This window comes from Sorex fumeus, unplaced genomic scaffold, assembly GCF_029834395.1.
Source record: "Sorex fumeus unplaced genomic scaffold, SorFum_2.1 ptg000037l, whole genome shotgun sequence".
In the NCBI taxonomy this organism is placed as follows: Eukaryota; Metazoa; Chordata; class Mammalia; order Eulipotyphla; family Soricidae; genus Sorex; species Sorex fumeus.
In genome coordinates, this window is record NW_026606094.1 from 74,674,126 (window position 1) to 74,691,571 (window position 17,446).

General features: G+C 51.2%; 1 protein-coding gene across 1 annotated transcript in view; it reads left to right on the forward strand.

Moving 5' to 3' along the window:
• The window catches only part of FKBP9 (FKBP prolyl isomerase 9), a 47,018-nt gene that overhangs the window by 26,265 nt on the left and 3,307 nt on the right, over positions 1–17,446 (forward strand). The window contains exons 7-9 of the mRNA XM_056118123.1: positions 8,267–8,453; positions 13,235–13,380; positions 15,578–15,741. Coding sequence (XP_055974098.1) covers positions 8,267–8,453; positions 13,235–13,380; positions 15,578–15,741 — 497 coding nt within the window. The remainder of the gene's footprint in view (positions 1–8,266; positions 8,454–13,234; positions 13,381–15,577; positions 15,742–17,446) is intronic.

Consider the following 17,446-nt stretch of genomic DNA (forward strand, 5'->3'; position numbering starts at 1 on the left):
AGGGGTTACTCCTGGCTCTGCACTCGAAATTATTCCTGGTGGAGTTCAGGGGACCATATGGGATGCCGGCAATCAAACTCAGGTTAACTGTATGCAAGACAAGCACCTACTTGCTGTACTGTTGCTCCGGGCCTAATATATACTCATTTAAAATTACTCAATGCAGAATCTTTTAGCAAATTTCCTTTAGTTGTATTTATTTATAGTGGTGGGCCTCCTGAGATCTCAGGGCTCAGGGTCACCCATGGTGATTCTTGACCACAAGGCTGCAGAGTTTGGTGCAGGTTGGAGAGTGCACTGCTGCTTGGTCTTTGTGGTGCCGGGGGCCAGCAGGCCCACCCCAGGGTCACTCAGGGCCTTCAGGGCTTGCCTGGGGGTTCTTGAGGGATTCTGTGTTGCTGGCGTATTGAACCAGGGCCAGGGTGCATGCAAGGCCTTCTCCCTCTGCTCTGTCCTCAACCTTGTCTTAATAGCCATGTTCCTTTAAAAAATGACAGATAATACGTGTTGACTTGAGAGAAAGAAAGTGCATATAAGCAAAAACCGTAAGGCCCACCACCCAGGAGGGACACAGCTAACAGGAAGGGTAGAGAGTGGCCCCAAAGAGGTCCATCTCTTCCCAGCACTGTGATATGGGTCACGTGGTCGAGGGGGTTGCAGATGTGGCTCAGGTGAGGCCTCTCACCTGGGAGATCATCTGGCTCGTCCCTGGGTTCTGCTGTCCTATAGAGTCTTAGTGGAGGCCAAGCAGGAGGTTCGAGCAGGAAGATTTCAAGTTGCTGGCTGAGAAGGTGGAGGCAGAGAGTGAAGGCCATCTCAGGACAGGAAGGCCAGGGACGGTCTCTCTACAGAGTCCAGGAGGAACATAGTCCTGCTGCCACCTCCTCCAAGACTGTGGGGTCTTTTGAGCCCCCATGTTTTGGTCATTTTTGGTAGCAGAAATATGAAACTAAGAGAACCATGGGGTGACTATTCTTCTGGGCTTCTGTTTATTTTTTAAAAAATTGTGGGCCAAAAAAAAATATATATATAAAAACATAAAAAAAAAAAATTGTGGGCCAGGGCTGGAGCGATAGCACAGTGGATAGGGTGTTTGCCTTATATGCGGCCAACCCGTGTTTGATTCCCAGCATCCTATATGGTTCCCCGAGCACTGCCAGGAGTAATTTCTGAGTGCAAAGCCAGGAGTAAGCCCTGTGCATCGTCGGGTGTGACTCAAAAAGGAAAAAAAATAATTGTGGGCCACACCTGGCAAAGCTCAGAGCTTTTCCTGACTGTGCACTCAGGGATCACACATGGTAGGGCTCAGGGGATCATGTGAGGTGCTGGGGATCGAACCTGGGTGAGCTACATGGAGGCAAGTGCCCTCCCCTCTATACTTTTGAGTAAATATGTGATTCTGTATAAATAAAAGAAAATACTTATCTACCCACACTCACTGGCAAAATTGGGATCATCTCCGTGGCATAGTTGATATGCCAAAAACAGTAACAATAACGGGCCTCATTCCCCTCACCCTGAAAGAGCTTCCAATACACCATTGGGCTATGCTAGCACACAACAGGGATGAATGGAATCATTACTGGCACCGGTTGTGCAAATCGATCAATGGGATGACAAATGACAAGTGACAATTTCTCTTTTACCTGATTTGTTATGGACAACGTATATGACAGTAGATAGTTTTAAAGCTACATAGTATCCCAAATCATATTTTCATAATTTTTTCTCATTTTTTTTTTATGAGCTTGCTTAAGAATATCTAATGGCACTTTTTATTTGGCTTTTACATTCTTTTTGATCATGGAGTTCTGCCTGAATACATTCATTAGGTCAGCCTTTTTACGACTTCTCCTGATGGATCTCATGGAATTTTCCAGGTAAGGTTACTCCAGATAATCTAAGAAACATCAGGTTGACTGGGATTTGTGTGCACCATGGAATGATATTATTTTCCCCATGATTTAAAATGTCATAGATCACACTTAAGGCCCGTTGAGTCACATGGTTCATGTCCTGTTTATCCAGCATGTGAGGCGCTGTTGTTTGTGTAGCATGTAAATCTCTACTCTTGGCCAAATACATACAGAAATAGACACATACTTTCTGAGAAATTCCTGTTGATGATCCCTTGGGACTAAGAGTTCCTTTCTCTGAAAAGATTATATTGATGAAAAACATTTGCTTAAAGTCTTCCCTTCTTTTGGCTTTCTATCAAGTATGAGACAGAGTCTGTGAAGAATTAAAGAAGGCTCTAGGAAGTGTCTGAGGGCTCATAAATTTTCTGGGCATGAGGCTGCCTCATGAATCAGATGTGCTGCAGGGAGAGACAGGCTCCTTGCTGCTGAGCCTTTTGTTTTTTGGGCCATATCCAGCGATGTACCGGGGTTCGATTCCTCCGTCCCTCTCGGAGAGCCTGGCAAACTACTGAGAGTATCCCGCCCGCACGACAGAGTCTGGCAAACTCCTTGTGGTGTATTTGATATGCCAAAAACAATAACAACAAGTCTCACAATGGAGACGTTACTGGTGCCCACTTGAGCAAATCGATGAACAATGGGAGAACAGTGCTACAGTGCTATATCTGGCAGTGTTCAGGTCTGACTCCTGGCTCTGCACTCAGGGATCACTCCTGGCAGTGCTCCGGGGACTGTATGGAAAGCCAGGGATCGAACTTGGGTCAGCTATGTGCAAGACAAATGCCCTCCCTGCTGTCCTATTGTCCGGTCCCGAGCCTTGAATCTTAGGGAATTGCCTGGGCCAGAACAGTGATCACCGAGGCTCCGACCTCAGCGGGTGTTGGCACTCTGGGGAGGTCTGTTGCCTTCCCCCACACTCACAGAGCAGAGGTCATTGTGGGAGAGGAGTGGAATGTGGCTGGTGGTGGCTTCTGAGGCCTCAGTGAGTGGCGCTTTCCTGTAGCACCATCCTCTGAGTGGTTGGTGGAGGCCAGGTGGGGCCCTTCTGGCTGGGCTCTGCTGTCTGCTGTGTTCTGCTGGCTGGGTAGAGAATGTCTGCTCTTGGGTTGAGGAGACTATTGTGTCCTGTATGGTTTTCTGTTCCCCAGTTTCAAATTACTTTCCAGGTTCTCTTAGCAAGGAGCAAAGTGAGGAAGATAGCTCCTTTTTATCCCACTAGGCCAGAAACTTCCCTAGGTGATTGGAACCTTGAAAGCATTCTTAGTTCAGATCAGGCCCGAGATGTTGAGTCTTTGGCCCGAGACCACCGTGAAGAACCCATGATGGAGCCGGAATTAGACCCAGACCTTTGCCGTCCTCCTGTGCCTTAGACGAGAAGATGGAATTTCTGTTCAGCTGGACTCTTGATGCCCATGTATGGAGAACTGAGGGCACCAGCCACAATGCCCAGAAACCCGGGGGCAGCCTTTATTAATTGTCATTGGAATCTCTTCCCGAGGATACATTGTGGTGGAGGAAATGGTCTGACTGTGACTGCATTAATCAGGGTTTATTCAGGCAGGAGCCTGGTGTTGGGGCCACTATGCACGGTTGCATTATACTTCACCCGTTTGCTGGCCAACACTTACTCCCACACTCTCAGTTCTTTGTGGAAGGCAGAGCATGAATTGACTGGGAGGGGATAGTGGCCGGGGCAGCTGGGCTCAAGGTTTGGTCTTCATATTTAAAGGTCCAGAGAACTGCATATTTTCTTTTCTTTTTTCAGTTTTGAGGCCACACCTTGTGGTGCTCAGAGCTTGCCTTGAGCTCACTCCTTGTGATACTCAGGTATCAGTCCTTGCGGGCTCGGGACCAGATTGGGGTGCCGGGAACTGAACCCGGGTCAACTGCATGCAAGGCAAATGCCCTACCTGCAGTCCTGAAACTGCTCCTGAAACTGCATGTTTTTGTCTGAGACTCACTTGAGTGCCTTCGTGAGTCAGCTAGATCGGTATTTGGGAGAGAGAAAAGACACAAAACTCCCAGACCGCAGTAGCTTACGTCCTGGTTGATGCCTTCATTGGTGTATGCCACTTCCCGCTCAGACAAACACTGGCTGCTCAGTGGCTTCCTGGACGCTCTTGCTAATTGGCGCAAGTTCTGGTCTCCTACACAGAGCCCTGCGCCTGGGAGCAGACAGCTCTCAGGTGCCTGCCGGCTGGTGTGAGAGCTGGCAAAGTGGTAGGCTCGGGTGGGAGCATCCCCTCAGCACCAGGCAAGGACTGCATCCCAGTGTGTGTGTGAGGCTCGGTGTCTGATCCACCCGATGCCTGTGGGTCCTTGTGCTGGGCATCCCCGAGGGCTTCATTCACAGCCTTGGCCTTCACCCGGTCGCCTTCATGGTGACGTGTTTCCTCAGCCTCTTCTGCTCACTCGTGGACCATTGAACCTAGTGACCCTTGTAAGTCTAAGGACCAGTGAATATGGTCTTTGAAATAGGCCTATTGTTGGTTCCTTTGTCAGAAGTCTGTGGAACATGGATGGCTCAGATAAGCTGCTCTGTGCTTAGTGCTCACTGCCCTTGGCCTCATTCTCCTCAGCCTTACTTCCCTTGGTCCTGCTGTCTTCAGTCCTTGCTGCCCTCAGCCTCACTCCCCTCAGCCCTGCTCCCCTCAGACCTGCTGCCCTCAGCACCGCTCCCCTCAGCCCTGCTCCCCTCAGCCCTGCTCCCTTCAGCCTCGCTGCCCTCAGCCTCACTGCTCTCAGCCCTGCTGCCTTCAGCCTTGCTGCCCTCAGCCTTGCCCTGCTGCCCTCAGCCTCGCTTCCCTCAGCCCTGCTGCCCTCAGCCTCACTGCCCTCAGCCTCACTCCCCTCAGCCCTCAGCCCCACTGCCCTCAGCCCCGCTGCCCTCAGCCCCACTGCCCTCAGCCCTGCTCCCCTTAGCCCTGCTGCCCTCAGCCCTGCTGCCCTCAGCCCCACTGCCCTCAGCCCTGCTGCCCTCAGTCCTGCTGCCCTCAGCCCTGCTGCCCTCAGCCCTGCTCCCCTCATCCCTGCTGCCCTCAGTCTCATTCCCCTCAGCCTCACTCCCCTCAGCCCTGCTGCCCTCAGCCCCACTGCACTAAGCCCCGCTGCCTTCAGCCCCGCTCCCCTTAGCCCTGCTGCCCTCAGCCTTGCTGCCCTCAGCCCCGCTGCCCTCAGCCCTGCTGCCCTCAGCCCTGCTGCCCTCAGCCCCACTGCACTAAGCCCCGCTGCCTTCAGCCCCGCTCCCCTTAGCCCTGCTGCCCTCAGCCTTGCTGCCCTCAGCCCCGCTGCCCTCAGCCCTGCTGCCCTCAGCCCTGCTGCCCTCAGCCCTGCTGCCCTCAACCCCACTGCCCTCAGCCCTGCTGCCCTCAGTCCTGCTGCCCTCAGCCCTGCTGCCCTCAGCCCTGCTCCCCTCATCCCTGCTGCCCTCAGTCTCATTCCCCTCAGCCTCACTCCCCTCAGCCCTGCTGCCCTCAGCCCCACTGCACTAAGCCCCGCTGCCTTCAGCCCCGCTCCCCTTAGCCCTGCTGCCCTCAGCCTTGCTGCCCTCAGCCCCGCTGCCCTCAGCCCTGCTGCCCTCAGCCCCACTGCGCTCAGCCCCGCTGCCCTCAGCCCCGCTCCCCTTAGCCCTGCTGCCCTCAGCCTTGCTGCCCTCAGCCCTGCTCCCCTGAGCCCCGCTGCCCTCAGCCCTGCTGCCCTCAGCCTTGCTGCCCTCAGCTCCGCTGCCCTCAGCCCTCGCTCCTCTCAGCCCCGCTGCCCTCAGCCCTCGCTCCTCTCAGCCCCGCTGCCCTCAGCATCTGGGTTTTTTTGTGCCTGGGGACTGCTCAGCTGCTGCCACAGCCACAGACTGGTTTTTTTCTGCTTCAGGGTGAAATCTTGTTTTCAGTCCCTTCCCTGCCCGTTCCTTCATGGATTCTTAGCTTTGCCTAAACATAGCCAAACCAGCATCTTAAAGTCACTAAGACCAGCATGGCAAAGTCCTCTCGTCCCACGTTGTCCTAGCTCCTTTGAGATCTCAGGGCGTGAGTTCAAACCTATTTATCCCTGCCCTGCCACCCCCAAAACAAATTTTTATTGAAATACATTTGACAAGCACTGTTAATTCAAGGTGCACCCAGGCTGACCTTATGCATTTATGAATTGCACTCGGAATGCCACCATTGTGTTGGCGAGAGCCTGGTCGTATGCCATTTCTTCTTTGTGGTGGGAATAATTGATGTCTGTTGGTATGTTTAATGTTGATAATGCAGTGTTGCTAACTGTCTTACTGTACTGCGTGTGATATCTCTAGGGCTTATTTATCTTCCAGTTGCCATTTTCCACCCTTAACCTCTCCAGTTCCCCACCCCCACTCCCACCTCAAGTAATCCCTTCTTGGGGCCAGAGCAAAAGCACAGCGGGTAGGGTGTTTGCCTTGCACGAGGCCGGCCCGGGTTTGATTCCTGGCATCCCATATGGTCCCCCGAGCACCGCCAGGAGTCAGTCCTCACTGCAGAGCCAGGAGTAACCCCTGAGCATTGCCAGGTGTGACTCAAAAAGAAAAAAAACAAAAGAAAACAAAAAAAACCCCAAAGTATCCCTCCTTTCCTTGTGGCTTTGACGGGTTCAGATTCTACATAGAAGTGATAGGAGACAGTGCTTGCTGTTGTCTCTCTGACTTAGCATCACGTCCTCAGTCGTACCCAGACTGTTCTCATTGAAGCTTTTTGTTCGTTTGTTTTTGCATCATAGTCAGCATCCCTAAGCGATGCTTAGGGATTACTCCTGGCTCTGCACTCAGGAAGTACTCTTGGCAGTGCTCGGGGGACCCTACGGGATGCCGGGGATCGAACCCTGGTCAGCCAAGTGCAAGGCTGATGCCCTCCCCCCCCCCCCCCCCGTACTATTGCTCTCACTCGATCCCCTGTTGACTTTAATGGGCAGCGGAGCCTGAGTAAGCTGTGTGCTGGCCCCACTGCCCCCCTGTCTCAGTGCTGGCCTCAGCGCTGGCTCTGAGCCACTTTCTGGGTCAGTACCTGTTCCCACAGGGACATTCCTGCCTGTCACCACTACATCAGCAGCTGGAACACAGGACTCCAGTGGACTGTGCTAGAGGCAGCCTGTGTTGTCATTTCGACAAGCCCCCAAATCTGTGCCTCAATTTACTCTTCTGCAGATTGAGAACGTGGGGTTAAAATTACTAAATAAAGTAGTTCTTATAAATCACTTATTGAGTGTCCGGACCTGTGGTGTGTGGTGTGTGTGTGTGTGTGTGTGTCTGTCTGTCTGTCTGTCTGTCTGTCTGTCTCTCTCTCTCTCTCTGCAAAGAAACAGAAAAATGCATAGCGGGGGCAGTGGGGGACAAGGCAGGGTGTGAGTGACTGAGGCTTCCTCCATTTTCTTCCTCATAAAATGCTGGTTAGATATTAGACTGCTCTTCCTATGAGGAGTGCTACTGATAGCATTTCTACCTCCAAACTTTCCTGAAATCATCTGGGGGCTGTTGAACAACGGAAGCCAACGGCAGCATTCACCCTCTGTGCTGCACCCCCAAGGGGCTGGCGTGGAGTTTCGTCAGGTGTGATGGCCTGGACTCACAGCGGCACCTGCTTACAGATCACTGCGGGATTTCCTGAGGTCACATACGGGGAAATGTGGTTTTGTACACTGGAGACATGGGTCTGGTGTGGAGTAGTGCTCTCCAAGGTGAGGCGATGAAGCGTGTATAATAACTTTGTTGAAACAAGTCGGCTTGCTTGGAAGGCCTCCATGAACCCTGATGCTCTTGGCCTTGAAGGTAGAGAGCTGCCGTCTGTCCAGCTCTCTCCTCTCCCCAGGACTGGCCCTTTGCCCTCTTCCTCCTTCCTGGGAAACTGGAGTGATTTTTTGTCCATGCCAGTTGGTGCTCAGGGCTTACTCCTCCTCGTTCTGCTACCAGGGGTCACTCCTGGTGGCCTCGGGGGGTCGGGGGACTGGATGGGGAGTTGCACCTGGCTGACAGAATGCAGGGCAAGCACGCTGCCCACTGTACAGCCTCTTCCGCTCTTGTTCTCAGCTCACCCCTTGGCGTGGTCTGGGCCTTCATTTGATGGTGCTTTGTTTTTCTCATCTCTAAGGGACTCACTGTCTGTCTTCGGGTTTAACCCTTCCTGGGGCAGCAGTCCATTGTTCTGGGTTCTGGCCCAAATGAGGCCAAGTGACAGTAGGACCCTGTAGAACACAGTGCCTCAGTTTCCCCATGTGTAAAGTGTGGGTTTGGGTGCTTCGAATGGCTTCCAGCCTTGTTCTCTAGATTGCAGGCGGGTGGGCGCCCACACCTGGCACCTTGGGGCCCGCTAACCCCGTGGTGTCTGTCGCTTTCCCTGCAGGGAACATCCCTGGCTCAGCGGTACTGGTGTTTGACGTCCACGTGATTGACTTCCACAACCCGTCTGACTCCATCAGCATTACCTCCCGCTACAAGCCCCCCGACTGCTCAGTGCTGACTAAGAAGGGGGATTTCCTCAAGTACCACTACAATGCCTCGCTACTGGACGGGACTCTGCTGGATTCCACGTAAGGGAGGGGCCCCAGCGGTGCCATGTGACCCCATCCTCACCTGTGGGTCATGTTGACCAACTGCTTTTACTCCCACTCATTGGTGGGTGTCCCCTGTCACTTGCCTTGCTCCTGTGACACTCTCTTTATGGGTAGAGTGAAAACTTAACCCCCCCCCCCCCCCCCCCGCGAGGCAGCCCCACGGGCTTGCCCCACCATCCTGTGGCCTGCCTTGCCTCGAGGGCTGCGGCCTTTCCTGCCCTGAACTTGGTTTGTCTTTTTTCTTTTTTCTTTTATTTCATTTTATTTTTTGTTTTGGGACACACCCGGTGATGCTCAGGGTTACTCCTGGCTCAGGAATCATTCCTGGTTGTGCTCAGGAGACCATATGGGATGTTGGGGAATTGAACCCGGTTTGGCCGCGTACAAGGCCTGCACCTCACCCTCCATACTATTGCTCTGGCCCCTGTTTTCTTCAGATCTTTCCTTGATTCCTGGCAGAATCACCTGCCGTAGCTCCTGTGGGCAGCTCCTTTTGATGCATTGCTGCCTTGTATTTATTCATTTTTGATTCTGCCCCTGGAAGTAAAGTAGCAGGTTAGAACACCTCTAGGAACCCCAACAGAGTCGATCCATATTTAACTCTTGGTCCAGAGCCTAACACTAGGAGAACGTTTTTTCATAAACATCAGCTGGTTGACAGGAATCTGAAAATACACGAGTAGACCCTATAGCACAAATTAGTATGAGAGAGGTGAAAGGCATTTACCGTGTGTCCAGCTGGATCTTTGGGTGATGAGTCAGGTATTATAATAGCCTCATTTGGGGGCTGGAGCAGTAGCATAGCGGGTAGGGCGTTTGCCTTGCATGCGGCTGACCCGGGTTCGATTCCCAGCATCCCATATGGTCCCCCGAGCACCGCCAGGAGTGATTCTTGAGTGCAGAGCCAGGAGTAACCCCTGAGCATCACCAGGTGTTATCCAAAAAGAAAAAAAAATAGCCTCATTTTTGGTGTGATAATTGATCATGAGCACTTTTTGGTGTTTTTTAAAATACATCTACACCATACATCCCTTTTGTGCTCCTGACATAGCATCATAAAAGTTAAATATTTTGGGGACTAGAATGATAGTACAGCAGGTAGGGTGTTTGCCTTGCATAGAGCCGACCTGGGTTCGATTCCCAGTATCCCATATGGTCCCCTGAGCACCGCCAGGTGTAATTCCTGAGTGCAGAGCCAGGAGTAATCCCTGTGTATCATCAGGTGTGACCCAAAAAGCAAAAATAAATAAATATATAGCACTGTAGCACTGTCTCCCATTGTTCATCAATTTGCTCGAGCAGGCCCAGTAACATCTCCATTGTGAGACTTGTTATTACTGTGTTTGACATATTGAATACGTCACGGGTAGTTTGCCAGGCTTTTCCATGCGGGCAAGATACTCTCGGTAGCTTAAATAAAATTAGATATTTTGTTTTGTGGTGCTCAGGGCTTAATCCTGACTCTGTGCTCAGAGATCACCCTATAGGGTCCCCTTTGAGATTAGGGGACCCTATGGGGTGCTAGGGGAAGAACCTTGGTTGGCTGCATGCCTGCTGTACTGTTTCTCTGGCCCCATAAAGTATTTTTATTTTGGTGGTGCTCAGGGTTTACTCCTAGTTCTGTACACAGGGATAACTCCTGTCAGGCTCAGAGGACCATATGGGGTGCCAGGGATGAAATCTGGGTTGGCTGCATTCAGGGTAAGTACCCTCCCGGGTATACTATCACTCCTACTCAGTCTTTGCATTCACTAGGGGAAGACCTCTCTCTTGTCTACCTGTCCTTCTGCCTTGTAGCTTCAAGTGACAGAGTGTGATGGGGAAAGCACAGAGAGAGAGAGAGACAGAGAGAGACAGAGACACACACACACACACACACACAGAGAGAGAGAGAGAGAGAGAGAGAGACCCACTGGACACACTGCCCCAAATGCTGCCTGTTCTGTCCATTTAAAAGAGTATCCTGATCAGAGAGGTCTGAATACAAGACAAGGTCAGTTGTGTATTATATAACCCACAAGCTACACTGACCCCTGACACCCCCTGACACCCAGATTCTCAGGGACCTGGTTTCCAGCAGAGGCCTCAGGGCTGAGGGCAGCAGGCAGGAGCATGGGCTGCCGATGTCTGCGGACGGAGGGAACCGCTGTTTGCGACCCTCAGGGCCAGACCCTCTGTCAGGTCCTTGGCCTGTTGTCACTGCTTCAGCTCACATTCACGGTATCATTAGGTCTCACATTCACGGTCTCAGCTGCCGCTTCCTGAGGCCGAGAGGGAATAGGAGGGGAAGTGGGGGTGGCAGAGGAACAAAGGGGCCTTCCCTGCGTGTTTGGGATGTTCCTCTCGTATCAGGCTCAGGCTTCTGGTCCTTTCACATGTGTTTGGTAGATTTGCCCAGAGGCCCGGGACTCACCCGATCTTCCCTTTTCTGCGGGGCTGGGGGTGCATCAGGGATGGAGCCCTGGGGCCTCACACAAGCCCAGCGAAGGCTCTAGGCTGAGTCCTGTCCTGTCCAGTGCTACCTCCTCACAGAGACCTACGTGGAAGGGCAGTGGGGGCTGACTCTGCTGGCTGAGACACCCCAGACACCTGGGATGACAGGAATGGGGTGGAGGGGAGCGCCTGCCGGGTCGCCCAGTGAGGGCAAAGTGGTGCTGTGGTACCCGCATGCCTCGGAGGGGACAACAGGGACAGTAGAGGGCAGGATGCGGAGGTGGACACTTCCTGGATCTCTTCACACAAGCTGTGAAGGAGGATGTGTGAGAGCAGCTCTGGCCTGAGGAGAAGGAAGCGGGCAGGGGGCGGGGAGGGAGGGTGTTGTCAGGATGACTCAGGAAAACAGTGTTTGTTGGGAACATTCACTTCGTGTGGGTTCCATCTGCCTTCAGACAGAAAGAACAAACATTTGTTATGTGGTGGCTCCATGGGCGCCTGGCTCTTCTGAGGGGCCTCGGAGGCAGGCGGTGAGAGGCGGTCTGTGTGCGGCTGACAAAGGAGCAATTGTGGGGCGGCTGGGGGGTGCCGAGGCCTCGGGCTGGGGTGTCTTGCCCAGAGTTGGCTGCTTTTCTTTCCTTCAACTCAGGTACCACAAGAGCAAGCCCTGTTTTGGTTTGCTGTTTCCAGAAAACCAGCCTGGCTCTGGGGTCAATGTGAAGAGGGACCAAGGGGACACCGGAGGCGGGAGCTTTTCTTCTCTGGCCTTGAGGAAGTGAGAGGAATGATGGAAATTAGGAAACAGGTTTCAGTCATGACTGAGATGATGGCGCTTTCATTTCCCTGGGTTTCCTCAGGCATCCAGGATACTTGAGTCATGTCCCTCGTTCAACTCTGTTACTTTCAAGAGTTGGTTTGTGACAGACGCTAGCACTTCAGGGGCCAGAGAGATAGTACAGTGGTTAGGCCACTGGCCTTGAAGCTGGCTGACTCAGGTTTGATTCTCAATACCTCATATGGTCCCCTGAGCCCTGCCAGGAGTGATCCCTGAGTGTAGAGCCAGGATAAGCCCAAGCACTGTAGGGTGTGGCTCCCAAACAAAAAGCAGACCCCAGCACTTAAGCCCACAAAACATGCCTTTCTGGAGCCCTTTGGGCTGCACAGAGCGAGCATGATACATCATTTGTGGTATTCTCTGTTCAGAACATCCCTGGAGGCAGCTGCCATGGTCTCCAGGCAGACAAGGAAACTTCAGACATTCCATTTCAATACAATTCCAAATCCAAGTCCTTCCCGTTTCAGTTGTTGGCAAGTGTGGTGCTACCCTGATATTCTGATGTCACCCCTCATTGTTTAGTGTGCATTTCATAGAACCAGTCTTTCTCAAAGTGGGGGATACTGCCCCACCCATCCCATTCTGGGGCAGCACTGGATGGTAGCAACCTTGGGTGTGATTGGGGGTTGTTTTCTGTGTGTTGACTTGAAGAAGGCAAATTGGGGGCGAGAGGGCAGCCGATTTATTTTCTGTAAAGGAGCAATAGATTTGGGAACCTATGGGAATAGACGCTTGCTTCCATGACATACATTGAAACTAAGTTTTATATTACACTGAAATATTACTGCCTGGTGTTTCTAGTGTGCGTTCCTCTTGGTGCTTTGTGGGCTCTGCAGTTCTGCGCCGGGGATCAAACTCAGGCCCCCCAAGTGCTCGGCAGGGGCTCCCACCTGAGTACTCTGCCTAACTCCTACTACCTTTGACCCTAAGACCCCACAACATTTTGCCAAATACTCTCATTGTTAAAATTCCCTCTCCCTGTGTTCCAAAAGTAGACTGTAGACCGAACATGATGGCCATTCAATACTTGCATTGCAGACCACAACACCCTAAAGGAGAGAGAGAGTAAAAGGGAATGTGCCTGCCACAGAGACGGGGAATGGGGAATGGGGGGAGATGGGAGGGATACTGGGATCATTGGTGGTGGAGAATGGGCACTGGTAGAGGGATGGGTACTCGATCATTGTATGACTGAAATGTAAGCACGAAAGTTTGTAAGTCTGCAACTGTATCTCAGGTGATTCATTAAAAATTAAAAAAATAAAAATAAAAAAAGTGAAAAAGTTCCTCTCCCAGGTATCCTGAGACCGTCCTTCATAGTCTCACCTTGATTTTCTCAGCAACTCTTGAGGATCCTGGGTGATCATTTGCTGAGTTTGAGTTGATGTTCTCTCCTGATGAGACGAGTTCTGAGTTTCTGAGGAAGTGCAGTGTGTTCCATCAGCGCCCATGATCTAACCCGGGCCTCCTCGGTGCTTTTCTTTTCCAGGTGGAATCTAGGCAAAACCTACAACATCGTGCTGGGGTCCGGGCAGGTGGTCCTGGGGATGGACATGGGTCTCCGAGAGATGTGTGTTGGCGAGAAGCGGACGGTGATCATCCCCCCGCACCTTGGCTATGGGGAGGCTGGCGTGGGTGAGTATGTGGCAGTGTTCCAGGTGCTTGGCTATAGCCAGTCACTGCATTTTGTGCTTTTGGGGGGGGCTTTACAACCACAGTATCTTTTCCATCTAAACCCCACAGAACGCTGCTGCTGTTTCTTAGCGTAGTGCAAGGCAACTGTGTTACCCACTACGCTCTCTGGCCCCCACATTTAGCTTTTTTTGTGTAAAGACCCCAATGGATCCATCGTGAGTGCTGTGTTATAGGGAAATAGCCCTTGGATGTCAGATTTCATATGGGGACACCCAGAAAAGCGTTTGGGGCACTTCCTCTGAGGAGAGGCCCTGAGCTTCTTGCTCCACAGTGTCCTGGGATGTTGGAAGGTGGCTGGCCTCTCTGCCCTCACGTCTCCTGAACTTGCTGTCTATCTGGGCAGATTCCCTTTGGGAGAGATTAGTTTCAAGGTCTGTAATGTAGGTGTGAGCTCCCCCTTTCAGGTAAGGTTTTGGCCAGAATGAGTCCTCCGCCTGGGAAATCCGGGAGCCCTGCTTTCTCCATGTTTGACTTTCTGTCATCCGTAGGTGGGAATGGGGAACACTCATTTGTTGAAGGGATTAAGTTCCTCAGAATGATCTTCTCTTTTTCAGAATTTTTATTTTATTTATTTTGGAAATAAGGTTTAGAAACAATATTCTGTTACTCCCAGCAATCTGAAATGTTTTAAAATGTTGCATACCCTATGTATGTGAGACATAAAAAGGTAAAGGTAAAGACCCTCCCGTTGTTCGTCGATTTGCTCGAGTGGGCCCAGTAACGTCTCCATTGGAGACTTTGTTGTTACTGTGTCTGGCATATCGAATACGTCATGGGGAGCTTGCCAGGCTCTGCCGTGTGGGCGAGATACTCTCGGTAGCTTGCCGGGCTCTCCGAGAGGGACGGAGGAATCGAACTCGGGTTGGCCATGTTGGCTGCGTGCAAGGCAAATGCCCTACCGCTGTGGCTGTGCTATCGCTCCAGCCCCTGCTATCGCACATATTATAAGTAATATGTTATAAGTAACATACCTGTGAGACATATTATAAGTAATTATATAATTTTAATTATTTTATATTACTTGTACATATATACACATACATTTAAAAATGTATCTATATACACACACACTCATACACTTATAGAACTTTTTTTGGCCTATGTTCTATGTGTTATTTGCAGTCTTATTCCCTTATCATGATTTTTATTTATTGTGTTGTTTTTTGGTTTTTGGGTCACACCCAGTGATGCTCAGGGCTTACTCCTGATTCTGTACTCAGGAATCCATTCCTGGCTGTGCTTGGGGGAACATATGGGATGCCGGTATCAGACCTGGGTTGGCTGCATGCAAGGCAACTGTGCTAACCACTATGCTGTCTTTCTGGCCCCCACATCATAATTTTAAGGCTTTGCATGTTTCTTCTGATATTCTGCTGTGGGAAGCAGGGAGGGCATGTGGACAGCACAAACCCGAGTGCTGACCCAGTGTAATGGGCCCTGAGCTCCACCAGGCCTAGCCCTGCTGATGGTCCAGGATGCTTCCCTGGGATGGCCCCACTTAAAGGAAAATCTTCTCTTCATTCTATCCAAGGTTTCTACCATTGTCATCTCTGCTAGTGCCTATCCAACTTTTTTTAACCAAGATACAGACTATGTAATTCTTTTTTCTTTCCCATTCTGTTTCTACATAAACATGACTTAAACAAATACATGTTATGTCAAATAGAAAATCAAAGCTTATTTCATAAAGTTATTCTCTCTATTGGCAATGGACTGATCCACATCGATTTTATTCTGTTCCTTAATGTTAATTATTTTATTTTGTTTTTTTTGAGCCACATCTGGTGGTGGTCAGGGCTTACTCCTGGCTCTGTACTCAGGAGCCACTCCTGGTGGTGCTCAGGGGACCCTGTGGGATGCAGGGGATTAAATCCTGGGTAGCCATATTCAAGGCTAAGGCCCTACCCACTGTACAATCTCTTCTGACCCCTGTTCCTTAAATTAAAAACAAACAAACAAACAAAAAACTGCTGGTCAGCACCCTCTGAACCTGCCTCAGACTCAGCGATGGTGCCCAGCTACAGCCCGGGGAGTTGCTTGGGTAGGGAAGCTTGTGTGTGTGTGTGTGTGTGTGTGTGTGTGTGTGGCTGGGGCCAGTGGGCAGGATCCTAACTCTGGCCCTTCTGTTGGTGAGCAGAGGGCGAGGTCCCCGGCAGTGCCGTGCTGGTGTTTGACATCGAGCTGCTGGAGCTGGTGGCAGGCCTGCCTGAGGGCTACATGTTTGTATGGAACGACGAGGTGTCCCCCAACCTCTTTGAAGAGATCGACAAGGATGGCGATGGACAGGTTCTTCTGGAAGAGGTAAGGGGTCTTTGGGGGATGCAGGGACAGGAGCTTAGAGCCACACTGGCTCAGGGCACTTTTGTTTGTTTAGGGTTCATTTTTATTGATTGGAGTTCTGTGAGGTGCACTGCTTGGTGGTTTCTGGGCATGCACCAACACCACCGCTGTTGCCAGGGTCCTCACCGGCCACCCCAGGAGCCTCATGCCTCTACCTCTCACACCCTCACCCCACCAACTCAGTTGAGTGTGTTAGTTCCATTGTTGCCTTTGTCCCTTTGTTGCTCCTCTATTGTGTATCTTCAAGTCCCATCCAGGAGAGAGGTCATTCTTTCTCTGACTCTTTCCTTCTGACTGACTTTGCACAATCTCCTCTAGGTCCGTCCATGCTGTTGCAAATGGCATGATTTTGTCCTTTCTTAGAGCTGCATAGTATTTCATTATATATATATATATATATATATATATACGCTCACATACATATATAATATATATATATATTATATATATATATTTATACCACAGCCTCCTGGTCCATCAGTTCGGGACCCTTCTAAGTGTAACTGTGGCGGAGGCCACAGTGCCGATGGCATGTGATGAGAATCAACCCTCACATGCAAGACAAATGCCCTCTCTGCTGTACTCTCACTCCACGCCCTGTCCTGACTTTTTATGAGGTGCAGTAGCTGAAGCATTACTGATGATGTCACTAGCTGCTGAACTCAGCCTCCAGCCTCTGCCCACCTGAGCCCTGGCAGCCCTCATTCTCTGATTGCAGAGCTGGTTCCCTTGACAACCATCCCTTGTCCTTAGGTGCTGCTGCAGCTCGCCTGAATAATATACCAACAGGCATTATTATCATTCCTAACACTCATGGAATTCTCAGGGCTTGGTGAACTGTGAGCCAGGAAGTGTGGACGAATGGGGGCAGGAGCGATAATATAGCGGGTGAGCTGCTTGCCTTGTGCGTGGTCAGCCCGGGTTCTGTTCCTGGTATCCCATAGGGTTCCCCGAGCCCACCAAGAGTGGTCCCTGAGCGCAGAGCCAGGAGTAAGCCCTGAGCACTGTCAGGTGTGGCTCCAAAATGAAAACAAACAAAAAAAAACCAAGAAATATGGATCTATGAGATCTATGAGAGATATATTTTGGTCTGAGCTACCATATATCATAGCACAGCGGGTAGGGCATTTGCCTTGCACGCAGCCAACCCAGCCGACCCGTGTTCAATTCCTCTGCCCCTGTCGGAGAGCCTGGCAAGCTACTGAGAGTATCTCGCCGGCACGGCAAAGCCTGGCAAGTTACCCGTGACGTATTCGATATGCCAGACACAGTAACAACAAGTCTCGCAAAGGAGACGTTACTGGGCCCGCTCGAGCAAATCGATGAACAACAGGAGGACAGTGACAGTGTATAAATAAATAACTTCTTATAAATCATGATATTATACAAGCACTTTTTTTGTGTTGCTTTTGGGGGAAGGGTTTGCTTTTGGGGTCACACCTGCTGTGCTCAGGGCTGACTCCTTGCTCTGCGATCAGGGATCACTCCTACTCCTGCTCAGGAGATCCTGTGGGGTGCTGGGGACCCAGCCTGGGTCGGCTGTGTGTGAGACAAACACCCAGATCCCGATCATCTAGATGCTTGTCATTTTTCCTGCACCACATCTTTGCTTCCTGCCACATCACAATTGAATTCCGGATTATTCCACATCTGTTTTCCAAGGATC